Here is a 14,248-nt window from a genome sequence, read left to right as displayed (position 1 = left end):
CCGCCCACCTCGGCCTCCCAAAGTGCTGGGATTACAGGTGTAAACCACCACGCCCAACCAATATTTTCTTTCTTTTTTTTTTTTTGAGACGGAGTCTCGCTCTGTCACCCAGGCTGGAGTGCAGTGGCCGGATCTCAGCTCACTGCAAGCTCCGCCTTCCGGGTTTACGCCATTCTCCTGCCTCAGCCTCCTGAGTAGCTGGGACTACAGGCACCCACCACCTCGCCCGGCTAGTTTTTTTTTGTATTTTTTTTTTAGTAGAGACGGGGTTTCACCGTGTTAGCCAGGATGGTCTCGATCTCCTGACCTCGTGATCCGCCCGTCTCGGCCTCCCAAAGTGCTGGGATTACAGGCTTGAGCCACCGTGCCCGGCCCCAACCAATATTTTCTTAAAAATTAGCCAGGTGTGACGGTGCATGCCTATGATCCTAGCTACCCAGGATGCTGAGGTGAAAGGACTGCTTGACTCCAGGAGTTGGAGACTGCAGTGAGCTATGATCACACCACTGCACGCCAGACAGGGAGACAGACAGAGACCCTGTCTCTTAAAAACAAACAAAAACTGCTGGGCACAGTGGCTCATGTCTGCAATCTCAGCACTTTGGGAGGCCAAGATCACTTGAGGTCAGGAATTTGACATCACCCTGGCCAACAAGGTGAAATCCCGTCTCTACTAAAAATATAAAATCAGCTGGGTGTGGTGGTAGGCGCCTGTAATCCCAGCTACTCAGGAGGCTGAGGCAGGAGAGTTGCTTGAACCCAGCAGGCAGAGGTTGCAGCGAGCCGAGATAGTGCCACTGTACTCCAACCTGGGCGACACAGAGAGACTCCATCTCAAAAAACAAACAAAAACAGCCTGGCCAACATGGCAAAAACTGTCTCTATTAAAAATACAGAAATCAGCTGGGCGGGGAGGTGCACGCCTGTGATCCCAGCTATGTGGACGGTTGAGGCACAAGAATCACTTGAACCCAGAAGGTGAAGGTTGCAGTGAGCCAAGATCGGGCCACTGCACTCCAGGCTGGGTGACAGGGCAAGACCCTGTTTCAGAAAATAAACAAAAGCTCTAAACAGTTATTATAATGACGAATCAACTTTGGTCACAGAATATAAGAAACTTTTCACTATGGATGATTACTATCATGCTCACAATGAATGAACCAAGAACGTCACAGAGAAACAAAATAGAAGGAAAAATGGAAAACTGGGTGGAAAGACTTTTATAGAGACAGGGTCTCACTCTGTCATCCAGCTGGAGTGCAGTGGTGTCATCATAGCTAGCCTTGAACTCTTGGGCTCAAGGAATCTTCCTGCCTCAGCCTCCCAAGTAGCTGGGACTACAGGTGCACCCCACCATGCCTGGCTCAATTTTTTTTTGTTTATTTGTTTGTAGAGATAGGGCCTATGTTGCCCTGGGTGCTCCTAGGCTCAAGTGATCTTTTTACCTTAACCCCTCCCAAGTGTTGTGATTACAGGTGTGAGTCACCATGCCCAGTCTACAAATAATTTTAAAAAGCAAAAAGTCTTAGTATTTCCATGACGCTGACGACTGCTGACGAAGGTCTGAGATTACCAAACCCTAAGTTATTCCTTCTTAGCCTTTTGTCTTCTGGGCACTGCCCTTTATGACTGGAATTTAGTTCAGTGTCGATAAGTGAGCTGATGTAACTACCAGAAAGATCCTATACACACTCCTTCAAGAAGTGGGGCTACTCTGAAGTGCCATTATGGAACTCACTTTCATTCATGTGCTACAAGGAAGAAGGTAGTTAATTAGCCCTAAAAAATCACAAATTCAAGAGATAAAACTTACTGTACTCATTGTGCTCTTTGGTGCCAACCTACAGGAGAGGAAGTGATCTATACCAAGGTTTGCAGGGAAGTCAAATGTTCTCAACCTTTCATGCCGTCTGGTTACTCATCTGGCTTGCAAAAGAGTTTGGATCCGGACAGATTTCCAGTATTTTCAAGTCCTGAAAAACAAAGATACTGATTTGATAAATGCTGCCACTTACATCACTGAAACAAAGCTCAGCTCGATAAAGTACTGGTCCTTTCTGTCCCTAGGTTCTTTTCTGAATATGTTACGCAATGACATCCTTAATTCTATATTCATCTTAGGAAGCAAGCATTCTTGTTGGATATAGGACTTCCTGATCCCAAAGTCTGCAACTGTAATTATTATGCTACCTCCTTTCTGGCTCCTGCCATCTCGGCAAGGTACTGTGCTAACGCCTGGGAAGAGGTGCAAGTCAGGACTGCCACACACGACCACACCAACTCCTCAGTAACCGTAACCGGAAGGGAAGGGAAAGAGCTTCTGAGGCCAAACAGAGCTCAGAGCCTCAGGCTCTTCCCACAATTTCACTGTCACCGTCTAGAGTTGAGGAGACAAGAGCCATTCACTCTAAAGCACACTGTGTGTCCAGCTGAGACTTCTGTTGCTGGGACCAGGTGAATGGTGAACCAGGAGACTGTGGACTAGGCAGCCAAGTAGAAGCTCTGAGCAAAGGCAGAGAAATCACCAGATGGAGAGGCTGAGAGGCGCTTGGATTTCACTGAGAAGTGAGGCTGAACACGGTAAACTCAGTGTCAGCAATGCAGTGGGTAATGGAGCCACAAGTCCTGAGCACAGGACAAGGCTGAGGGACTAGGAGAGAGCCAAAGCAAGGACAAGACCCTTGTGGTCACCCACTGCTGGGTGCTAGCAGCTTAGATTAGGAGAGTGCTTCTCAAGCATGAGCCTCAAGCATCAGGCTCCCCCACAGAGGGCTTGTTAAGCCCAGGCTGCTAGGCCCTCCAATTTACACGTCTTAGTAAGTTCCCAGGTGCTGCTGTTGCAGAGACTACACCATGGTACATACTGAAGTAGCATAATGGGATGGAGTTGCAAAGCAGACACAGGTGAAAGGGATCCAGGTGGCGGAAACAACAGGAACGCTCTTCATATCCACCCTCTGTGCATCCCCAGTGCTGCTGCCGTGTCATCCTTCTCTGCACCATTACCATGCCTGCTCATGCTGGGTCTCCTGTCCCTGGGTGCCCATCTACCCTACTGCCAGGCCATCTTTCCAAAACATTTGCCGCAGCAACTTTCCCTGGATCCTTATCAAGACCTAACTCCTAAGCATGGTGTGTGGAGCCAGGCTGGCACTGCAATCAGGGCACATCTCTTGAGCCAGGCAACTGGGATTGAAATCCAAGCACCAGCTGGGTGCGGTGGCTCACACCTGTAATCCCAGCACTCTGGGAGGCCGAGGCGGGTGGATTACCCGGGGTCAGGAGTTTGAGACTAACCTGGCCAACATGGTGAAACCCCATCTCTACTAAATAATACAAAAAATTAGCCGAGAGTGGTGGTGGATGCCTCTAATTCCAGCTACTCTTGAATTAGGCAGAAGAATCTATTGAACCCAGGAGGTGGAGGAGCTGAGATCACAGCATTACACTCCAGCCTGGGCAACGAGAGCCCAACTCCAAACTCCATCTAAAAAAAAAAAAAAAAATCCAGGCACCTGAACCCCAACCTGTGACCTTGGGGCATGGCACTGAACTTCTCTGTGCCCCATTTCTTGTCTATAGAACAGAACTGCACCTACCTCAATGGTGTGTAAGGATTCCAGAAGTTATTAGAAGAGAGTGTTTGGAGCAGTGCAGACACACTGTAAAGGCTCAGGGTCTGTGGGCTGACACATACCCATCACCACACTCAGCCCCACAGCACAGGCTGACAGTCTCTCCAAATTCACCTTTCCAGTGCCCAGCTCCAACCTTCTGCTCAAGCCCTAAAACGCTGTGTGATATCACATCCCACTGTTTTGTTTTGTTTTGTTTTTGCGACAGAGTCTCACTCTGTTGCCCAGGCTGGAGTGAGTGCAGTGGTGCAATCTCAGCTCACTGCAACCTCCACCTCCCAGGTTCAAGCGATTCTCCTGCCTCAGCCTCCCAGGTAGATGGGATTACAGGCGTGTGCCACCACATCCAGCTAATTTTTCTACTTTTAGTAGAGACGGGGTTTCACCAGGTTGGTCAGGCTGGTCTCGAACTTCTGACCTCAGGTGATCCACCTGCTTCAGCTTCCCAAAGTGCTGGGATTACAGGCATGAGCCACCACGCCCGACCTCCCACCCAGCTTTAAGAAGGGGCTGCATACCTCCCTGCCTCATTCATAGTGGGGATGTAGAAATGCAGAAATGTACCATCCTGGCTAACACGGTAAAACCCCGTCTCTACTAAAAAATACAAAAAACTAGCCGGGCGAGGTGGTGGGTGCCTGTAGTCCCAGCTACTCGGGAAGCTGAGGCAGGAGAATGGCGTGAACCCGGGAGGTGGAGCTTGCAGTGAGCTGAGATCCGGCCACTGCACTCCAGCCTGGGCAACAGAGTGAGACTCCATCTCAAAAAAAATAAATAAATAAATAAATAAATAAATGCAGAAATGTAGAAATGCAGAGTGAAAGGAGACCTTAGGGGTCATGGGAAAGTAGCCCTCACCAACTACAAAGGGTTCTGGATCATGTAGGTGAGAGTCCAGTGGAATAAGAAAACTAACAACAGCTGAGAAGTGCCTTCTATGCATCTGCACAAGGCACTGTGCTTCCCAAATATTACCACATGTGCTCCTCGTATCACCCAGTAGGGAAACAGGCACTGTTATGGTCCCCTTTTTACACATGAAGCAGCTAAGGATTAAAGTTAAGTAACTTGCCCAAAGTCGTCCACACCTAGTAAACAGAGCCTAGACTTAAACCAGGGCAGTCTGACACCAAAACCTGCACCCTCAAATAGGTATGTTAGTGCCAGAATCAAATACGTCAATTCTAGAAACTAGCTGGAACACTGATGGTGATTTTTCAGATATCTCAAATTTAGTGTGTTCCAAAAGGAACCCATGCCTCCTCCTTCCGCCAACATACACTCCATTTCAGGAAAGGGCCCCACCATCCTCCAGCCTCTCGTCCAGGATGCTCTCACTTACACAAGTGCTACGAGGACAGGGCTCGATTTACTTTGTACCTAGCTAAGACCTTACACAAAGCGGATGCTCACATTTATTGAAGGAATAAATGAGGGTAAGAGTGGGGTGCTGATGGCACCCCCGCCACTAAGAAAAGAGGAGCTGGGGTAGAGAAGTGGTCATTCCTGACTGGGGATGGTCAAGAGAGCCCTAAAGTTCTAAGGTGAAAGGAGAAACAACTCATGTCAAGGTTATCTAGCTTCTTACCCTGCAAGAGTGATACCACAAAACCCAACAAGGGAAGGGAGAATAGAAACAGGAGCTGAGTGTACTTTTAGAAAAGTGGGGTGTGAGATACCCAGGGAGAAAGGGCCGAAGGTAGCTGGAAACTCAAGAGTGAGAACTGGGATGGACGTAGAGATTTCAGAATGTGTGAAAACTTGGGGAAGCAGGTAGATAGAATCTGTAAAAGAGAATTTAAAAGAAACAAAGCTAGGATAACCTGGAGCTGTCACTTAGACAAAACCTCCTTCTTCAAGGAGGAAGAAGCAGTGAACAGCTGCAATGCACAGGCTGAGGAACTAAAAGGCAGCCAGTGAGCTCAGACACGGAAGTGGGACACGGTGACCTAAGCAAGTGGAAGCGGCAGCAAAGGAGTTGCAGTCCCAGCCTAACTGCACTGAGGATCAAGCTGGGCTGTCTAGAGGAAGCAGCACTGAATGGGGCCTAAAGTGACAGGAGGTGTCAGTCAAGAAACAATGTATGTGGGTGGGGTGGGCGGAAGGAAGAGGGATGTCCCAGACAAGCACTGTGTGGAGGTGGGGAGAGAACTGAGGACAACAAAGGTGCCGAAGAGAACAGATGGGAGACTGAACAAGTCAGACGGTAGACCAAGGAGGAGATTCAGGGTAGACCAGGCATGAAGAAAGCCGTGAGGCTCAGGGGTAGTGACAGAGTATAGGACAGAGAGGTGACTGACAGGGTGGAAGTTGGGGGGGCTTCGGGGCTTTCTTCATTCTTATAATTTATTATTTAAGGTCTACGTAACTATTCTCTTATTCTTAGAGGATCACCCCCACATAAAGCTATTATAAGCACTTCAGATACTGACCCCCCCAACTCTAGCAGGAGTATGACATTTAATTATGTATATTTATGGTATATATGTATATGATGTGCAGATGCTCCTTGACTTACAATGAGGTTAACTCCCAATAAATCTTAAGTTGAAAAATCCTAAATAAAACACTGTAAATTGGCCAGGCGCAGTGGCTCACGCCTTATAATCTCAGCACTTTGGGAGGCCGAGGTGGGCAGATCACAAGGTCAGGAGATAGAGACCATCCTGGCTAACACGGTGAAACCGGGTCTCTACTAAAAATACAAAAAATTAGCCAGGTGTGGTGGCGGCGCCTGTAGTCCCAGTTACTCGGGAGGCTGAGGCAGGAGAATGGCGTGAACCAGGGAGGCGGAGACTGCAGGAAGCCGAGATGGCGCCACTGCACTCCTGCCTGGGCAAGAGTGCGAGGCTCTCTCTCAAAACAAAACAAAAAACAAAAAAAACCCCACTGTAAGTCAGAGACTGTGTATTCATATGTGCATGTGTCTCTATCATATATAAGAGAGTCTGCTAATTGACAGAGACAGACTGTCAGGCGGGCAGGAAACAGGAAGAGGGTTAGACTGGAACCAAATTCTACGACTGTATCTCATATCACTGTATTCCTATGAGCAAAGAGTGAGTCAGCGGAAAAGGGGCAGTGGGGAGCACACCAGAACCAGAATGATGCTGTAACTCTGCAGCCAGTCCACGGGGAGATGCTCTAATGAGAAGCTCTTCTGTTTAGCCCAGCCCTACATCAGGTACACAGAACCCTCAAATCCTGCCTGGGAGGCAGGGTCTGATACAATCACCCACTGAAAATAAGAGACCTGGGCTGGGCATGGTGGTTCACGCCTGTAATCCCAGCACTTTGGGAGGCCAAAGTGGGCAGATCACCTGAGGTGAGGAGTTCGAGACCAGCCTGACCAATATGGGGAAACCTACTCCCTACTAAAAACACAAAAATTAGCTGGATGTAGTGGTGGGCGCCTGTAATCACAGCTACTCGGGAGGCCAAGGCAGGAGAATCACTTGAGCACAGGAGGCGGAGTTTACAGTGCCATTGCACTCCAGCCTGGGCGACGAGTGAAACTCAGTCTCAAAATAAACAAATAAATAAAAACACATAATTTTTTTTTTGAGACAGTCTTGTTCTGTCACCCAGGCTGGAGTGCAGTGGTGTGATCTTGGCTGACTGCAGCCTCTACCTCTCAGGTTCAAGCAATTCTCATGCCTCAGCCTCCCAACTAGCTGGGATTATAGGAACCCACCACCATGCCCGGCTAATTTTTGTATTTTTAGTAGAGATGGGGTTTTGCCATGTTGGCCAGGATGGTCTCCAACTCCTGACCTCAAGTGATCTGTCCACCTCAACTTCCCAAAGTGCTGGGATTATAGAGTCAGCCACTGCACCTGGTCACAAACACCTCTTAAACGGAACTTTGATACCCTCAGTCATATTAATAACCACATCTTAATACTCAGAAGAAATACGAGCCTCTTGCTCATTATACAAATGAGGGTATGTGGTAAGTGGTCAGCAATGATGTGGCTGGCCAATAAGCCCTACAGCCTTGGACAAAGACTTGCCCTCTGTGCCTCAGTGTCCGCATCTTTAACTGAGTAGAACGCCTCACCTCTGTGGAACCAGTGGCCGCTGAATGAAACACGCAGTATGGTTCCTCGCACCCAGAAGGCAACTCTATCAGCTAATTCGCTCACTATTCACAGGTGCCTAGTCTGGGTAAGGCACTGCTCCAGGGGCTAGGAACGGAATGGGAAACAGCAACAAAAAACCACCCAAGGAGCATATATCCTAGCTGGACAAATGATCAACACATTAAGTAATAAACAGATGTTATATCAGAAGGGCTGGAGAAAATGGCTCTTCTTACAGGTATGAGTGCTATTCAATAAAACAAAGCTTCACCCCAGGAGGAATTGGAACCAATGTTTCCGGCTCTTAGCAAGGGCTTTATTCATTTCCAGAAGAGACTTGGCAGGATGTAGCTAATCACAATGGCTTAGACTTAGAGGAGGACTCAGAGGAGGTTGAAGAAAGCCGGCACAGAGCCAATGACAGGCAGTTCTCACCCAGAGTTATTTATTCCTAAGGCTCAGGGGCCTCGAACATTGGCCTCCCTTGAAGGTTTGCAGGGACAAGAGGAATGAATTTGATCAAAGCAGAAAGCAGCAGACTAGGCCGGGCACGGTGGCTCAAGCCTGTAATCCCAGCACTTTGGGAGGCCGAGACGGGCGGATCACGAGGTCAGGAGATCGAGACCATCCTGGCTAACACAGTGAAACCCCGTCTCTACTAAAAATACAAAAACTTAGCCGGGTGAGGTGGCAGGCGCCTGTAGTCCCAGCTACTCGGGAGGCTGAGGCAGGAGAATGGCGTAAACCCGGGAGGCGGAGCTTGCAGTGAGCTGAGATCCGGCCACTGCACTCCAGCCTGGGTGACAGAGCGAGACTCCGTCTCAAAAAAAAAAAAAAAGCAGCAGACTATGCTCAGAGAGGCAATGAGGCAGGTTCAGATGCCAAGTAACCAGGTCTTCCATAAAATTATCTTATGGCCCTGATTAAGCTGCCACCAGCGATCAGGCTACAACCGAAATCCCCAGGGTCCTGAAAGGCACAAAGGGCTTTCACATCTTTCAGCCAAGATGGCCTAGGCTTTGGAGTCTCATACAAAAACAACGTAATTTCTGGAGGCCAGGAGAAAGGGTAAGATCATGAAGGAAATCGAAGGATCAACTCCTCCAGAGGCCGATGGGCAGGTGTACTTCAGATGCTAGAGGCCGTCAACATTCTCGACACTTCCCCAGAGCCCACAGTCAGCACAGGAGGCAGGCTTGCCAAGCTACCTGGTGTTAATGGCCACTGAGCACAAAGCCTGCTGGAGAAGACCAGCTAGCAGCTTAGCTGCCTCTACTGTATCCAGAATTCAGGGTTGGTTGGGCTATAGAGTTGGTTGTGAGACGCTCACAAATCTGATTATTTGACCCATACCAGGTGGGAGCAGCTGAGCAGTGCCCCACAATGGGAATTCTCTGAAGGGCACACCAGAGGAGGCCTCATCTCAAACAGCACTTTCTCCGGCTCCAGGCTCCTCAACCGAGACATGTTCTTCTATCCTTAGTCAGGTGCATCTGTGGGCTGAGGAGCAATACAAGCTGTCACCAAAGGGCTAGCCAAACCCAGCTCTTTAAGGGCTTGCATCTTGGTGGAGAAATCCAGCATCCAGAAGTCCTAATCTAGACCCTCTTCAACTCTCAACACTTTACCTAGAAAGTAAACTAACAAGTCAGTGTCCCAGCCTGGGCAACATGGGGAAACCCCGTCTCTACACAAAAATACAAAAACTTAGCTGAGCATAGTGGTGTGTGACTCTAGTCCCAGCTCCCAGCTACTTGGGAGGCTGAGGTGGGAGGCTCACTTGAGAGTGGGAGGTTGAAGCTACAGTGAGCCATGACCGCGCCACTGCACTCCTGCCTTGGTGAGAGTGAGACCCTGTCTTAAAAACAACAAAAACGCCGGGTGTGGTGGCTCACGCCTGTAATCTCAGCACTTTGGGAGGCCGAGGTGGGCAGATCACGAGGTCAGGAAATCGAAACCATCCTGGCTAACAGTGAAACCCCGTCTCTACTAAAAATACAAAAAATTAGCCAGGCGTCTGTAGTTCCAGCTACTCCAGAGGCTGAGGCAGGAGAACGGCGTGAACATCGGAGGCGAAGCTTGCAGTGTACAGAGACTGTGCCACTGCACTCCAGCCTGGGCAACAGAGCAAGACTCTGTCTTCAAAAAAAAACAAAAAACAAAAAAACCAAAACTGTCTCAAAAAAATATCATAAACAAAACAAAAACACACATGCAAGTCAAAAAATCACTGGCTCCCGGTGAAGATAAAGAAAAACAGGCACACACAACAGGAATGCTCTGAAGGTGACAGAAGGCAGAAGGGAGAAGGGGGAGGAGGAGGTTCATGGAAGTTAAAAGCACCACAAGGTAATGCAAAGAATCACCAGGCTCCAAAATATCCAAGAATATTGCAAGTGCTCCCAAATAATCACAAGCATTGCCTACAGAACATACGCCAAAGTCTTCATATCATATAGCCAACCTCCTCTCCCAACTCCTCCTCACTTTTCTGGGTTCATTTGCAGTTACAGACATGTGTTTCTTAAAAAAAATAAAAAAGCATCTTGCTACGCAAAAACCCACCATTTGTGAGGAAAAATGGAATTAGGGGCACAACACTAAAAAATTCTGTCAGTGACACACATACACAAAACAATCTAGTGAAAATGGTAGTAAAGTTCTACACGTTAAATGGTTAAGAAATACAAGTAACTGTGATACTTTACCTTGAAAAAGGCCTGAGGCTTGCTCTGTGGAAGTGGGCCTCAGACGGTTTACAGCTTGTGAGTTATTGAGAAGTGGAGGCAAAGCGAGTGAATGCTGTAACATCCGATGTACACAACTGTGGCTCACATACAACAAGTCAACTGAGGTGACTGATCTATGTTGAAGGGGTGTATATTACATGGCTTGGTACAGCTGGCCTCAACTTTTCACGATCACCTAACGTTTCTCACAGATGACATGGTGTACAGCAAACTCTCAAGTGGTTATCTAATACAGCAGCCTCACTGGAACAAACTCATGTTTCCAAACAAACACTTCAAGCAGAACTGTACTTTACTCCAGGAATCCTGGAAGCCAGTTCAAAGTACCTGACTTTGGAACTCAAAGAAGGTCCGAAGTTGGCCAGGTTGGTCCTGCCACTCCCACCCTTTGGGGGAATTTCTGCTCATTCAAGGCCTACCTCAAAGGGTTTCAATTTCTCTCACTCCTCCCAGTGCTGACTTAACCATTCCTTCTATACTCCCTTAAGACAAGAAACATAACTTATCAAATACTTATCAAGATGTCCCCACCCATTAGCACAGCACTTGGCCCAAACATGTAAATAAGATTTTTTTTTCCCCACTGAAATTATCAAGGTCTGGGTTCACGCCTGTAATCCCAGCACTTTGGGAGGCCGAAGTGGGCAGATCACCTGAGGTTGGAAGTTTGAGACCAACCTGGCAAACATGGTGAAACCCCAACTCTACTAAAAAAACAAAAATTAGCCAGGCATGGTGACGGGCATCTGTAATCCCCGGTACTCAGGAGGCTGAGTCAGGAGAACCCCTTGAACTCGGGAGGCAGAGGTTGCAGTGAGCCGAGATTGCACCATTGCACTCCAGCCTGGGTGACAGAGTGAGACTCTGCCTCAAAACAAACAAAAAAAAAGAATGAAATTAGCAAACTCTAGGGCCAGGAAAGAGGCTCATGCCTGTAATCCCAGCACTTTGGGAGGCTGAGGCAGGACTGCTTGAGCCCAGGAGTTCTGGACCAGCCTGGTCACCACAGTGAAACTCTTTCTCCACAAAATATTAATACCAAAAAAAAAAAAAAAACCTAGCAGGATGTGGTGGCACACGCCTGTAGTCCCAGTTACTCAGGAGGCTAAGATGGGAGGATCGCTTGTGCCCAGGGAGGTCGAGGCTAAAGTGAGTTATGACTGTGCTACTGCACTCCAGCCTGTCATTCCGAACACTGACCCCCAGCAAAAGTTATCAAGCTGATCACATGCTTGAAAGAGATGGCAGATACCTTGAATACATGGCAGAGCGTTTTTGAAAAAGAAAAAAAATAATTTCAGAGATGGGGGAAATGAAGCCTTTACATTGCAAGTAAAAACAGTCACAATTAAGAAACAAATGGAGCCTTAAAACCGGGACTGGAGGCAGTGCAGCAGTGTGCACCTGTATTAGTCCGTTTTCACAATGCTGATAAAGACATACTTGAGACTGGTCAACTTACAAAAGAGGTTTAATGAACTTAACAGTTCCACATGGCTGGAGAAGCCTCACAATCAAGATGGAAGGCAAGGAGGAGCAAGTCACATCTTACATGGATGGCGGCAAGCAAAGAGAGCTTGTGCAGGGAAACTTCCCCTTACAAAACTATCAGATCTTGTGAGACTTATTCACCATCATCAGAACAACATGGGAAAGATCTGCCCCCATGATTCAATTATCTCCCACCAGGTCCCTCCCACATGTGGAAATTCTAGATGAGATCTGGGTGGGGACACAGCCAAACCATACCATTCCACCCCTGGCCCCTCCCAAATCTTATGTCCTCACATTTCAAAACCAGTCATGCCTTTCCACAGTCCCAAGGTATTAACTCATTTCAGTATTAACTCAAAAGTCCAAAGTCTCATCTGAGACAAGGCAAGTCCCTTCCACCTATGAGCCTGTAAATCAAAAGCAATTTAGTTACTTCTTTGATACAATGGGGGTGCAGGCATTGGGTAATTCCAAATGGGAGAAATTGGCCAAAACAAAGGGGCTACAGGCCCCATGCAAGTCCGAAATCCAGCAGAGCAGTCCAAATCTCAAAGCTCCAAAATGATCTCCTTTGACTCCATGTCTCACAACCAGTCATGCTGATCCAAGAGGTGAGTGCCCAAGGTCTTGGGCAGCTCCACCCCTGTGGCTTTGCAGGGTACAGCCTCCCTCCCAGCTGTTTCATGGGGTGGTGTTGAGTGTCTGCAGCTTTTCCAGGTGCACAGTGCAAGCTGTCAGAGGCTCTATCATTCTGGGGTCTGGAGGACAGTGGTTCTCTTCCCACCGTTCAACCAGGTGGTGCTCCAGTAGGGACTCTGCTTGGGGGCTCTGACCTCACATTTCCCTGCTGCACTGCCCTAGCAGAGGTTCTCCATGAGTGCCCTGCCCCTGCAGCAAACTTCTGCCTGGGCATCCAGGTGTTTCCAAGCATCCTCTGAAATCTAGGTGGAGGTTCCCAAACCCTGATTCTTGACTTTGGTGTACTCGCAGGCTCAACACCATGTGGAAGCTGCCAAGGTTTGGGGCCTGTACCCTCTGAAGCCACGGCCTGAGTTCTACTCTATGTTGGCCCCTTTCAGCCACAGCTGGGGCAGCTGGAATGCAGGGCACCAGGTCACTAGGCTGCACACAACAGAGGAACCCTAGGCCCAGCCCAGGAAACCATATTTTCCTCCTGGGCATCTGGGCCCATGATGGGAGGGGCTGCCATGAAGACCTCTGACATGCCCTGGCGACATTTTCCCCCACTGTCTTGGGGATTAACGCTTGGCTCCTTGTTACTCATGCAAATCTCTGCAGCTGGCTTTAATTTCTCCTCAGAAAATGGAATTTTATTTTCTAGCACATTGTCAGGCTGCAAATTTTCCAAACTTTTATGCTCTGCTTCCCTTATAAAACTGATTGCCAGCCGGGCGCAGTGGCTCAAGCCTGTAATCCCAGCACTTTGGGAGGCCGAGACGGGCGGATCACGAGGTCAGGAGATCGAGACCATCCTGGCTAACACGGTGAAACCCCGTCTCTACTAAAAAATACAAAAAACTAGCCAGGTGAGGTGGCGGCGCCTGTAGTCCTGGCTACTTGGGAGGCTGAGGCAGGAGAATGGCGGGAACCCGGGAGGCGGAGCTTGCAGTGAGCCGAGATCACGCCACTGCACTCCAGCCTGGGCGACAGAGCGAGACTCCGTCTCAAACAAAAAAAAAACCAAAAAAAAACCTGATTGCCTTTAACAGTAGTCATCTCTTGAATGCTTTGCTGCTTAGAAATTTACTCTACCAGATATCCTAAATCATCTCTCTCAAGTTCAAAGTTCCACAAATCTCTAGGGCAGCGGCAAAATGCTGCTAGTCTCTTTGCTGAAACATAACAAGAGTCACCCTTGCTCCAGTTCCCAACAAGTTCCTCATCTCCATCTGAGACCAGCTCAGACTGGATTTCATTGTCCATATCCTTACCAACATTTTGGTCAAAGCCATTCAACAAGTTTCCAGGGAGTTCCAAACTGTCCCACGTTTTCCTGTCTTCTTCTGAGCCCTCCAAACTCTTCCAACCCCTGCCTGTTACCCAGTTCCAAAGCTGTTTCCACATTTTCGGGTATCTTTTCAGCAGCATCACACTCTACTGGTACCAACTTACTATACTAGTCTGTTTTCACAATGCTAATAAAGACATACCTGAGACTGGGTGATTTACAAAAGCAAGAGGTCTACAAAAGCCAGTTCCAAATGGCTGGGGAGGCCTCACAATCATGGCGGAAGGCATGGAGGAGCAAGTCATGTCTTACATGGAT

The 14,248-nt window shown here is 48.4% G+C and overlaps 1 protein-coding gene across 3 annotated transcripts in view; it reads right to left on the bottom strand.

Annotated features, from left to right (window-relative positions):
* The window catches only part of RNF4 (ring finger protein 4), a 45,579-nt gene that overhangs the window by 22,364 nt on the left and 8,967 nt on the right, over nucleotides 1–14,248 (bottom strand). For all 3 annotated transcript variants that reach the window (XM_045393155.2, XM_074039244.1, XM_074039245.1), the window contains exon 2: nucleotides 1,814–1,973. In XM_045393155.2, coding sequence (XP_045249090.1) covers nucleotides 1,814–1,822 — 9 coding nt within the window. In that variant the 5' untranslated portion in view covers nucleotides 1,823–1,973. The remainder of the gene's footprint in view (nucleotides 1–1,813; nucleotides 1,974–14,248) is intronic.

The sequence above is a fragment of the Macaca fascicularis genome, chromosome 5, assembly GCF_037993035.2.
Source record: "Macaca fascicularis isolate 582-1 chromosome 5, T2T-MFA8v1.1".
Taxonomy (NCBI): domain Eukaryota; kingdom Metazoa; phylum Chordata; class Mammalia; order Primates; family Cercopithecidae; genus Macaca; species Macaca fascicularis.
The sequence above is the reverse complement of the archived record's forward strand: the minus strand, read 5'-3'. Positions and strand labels throughout refer to the sequence as shown.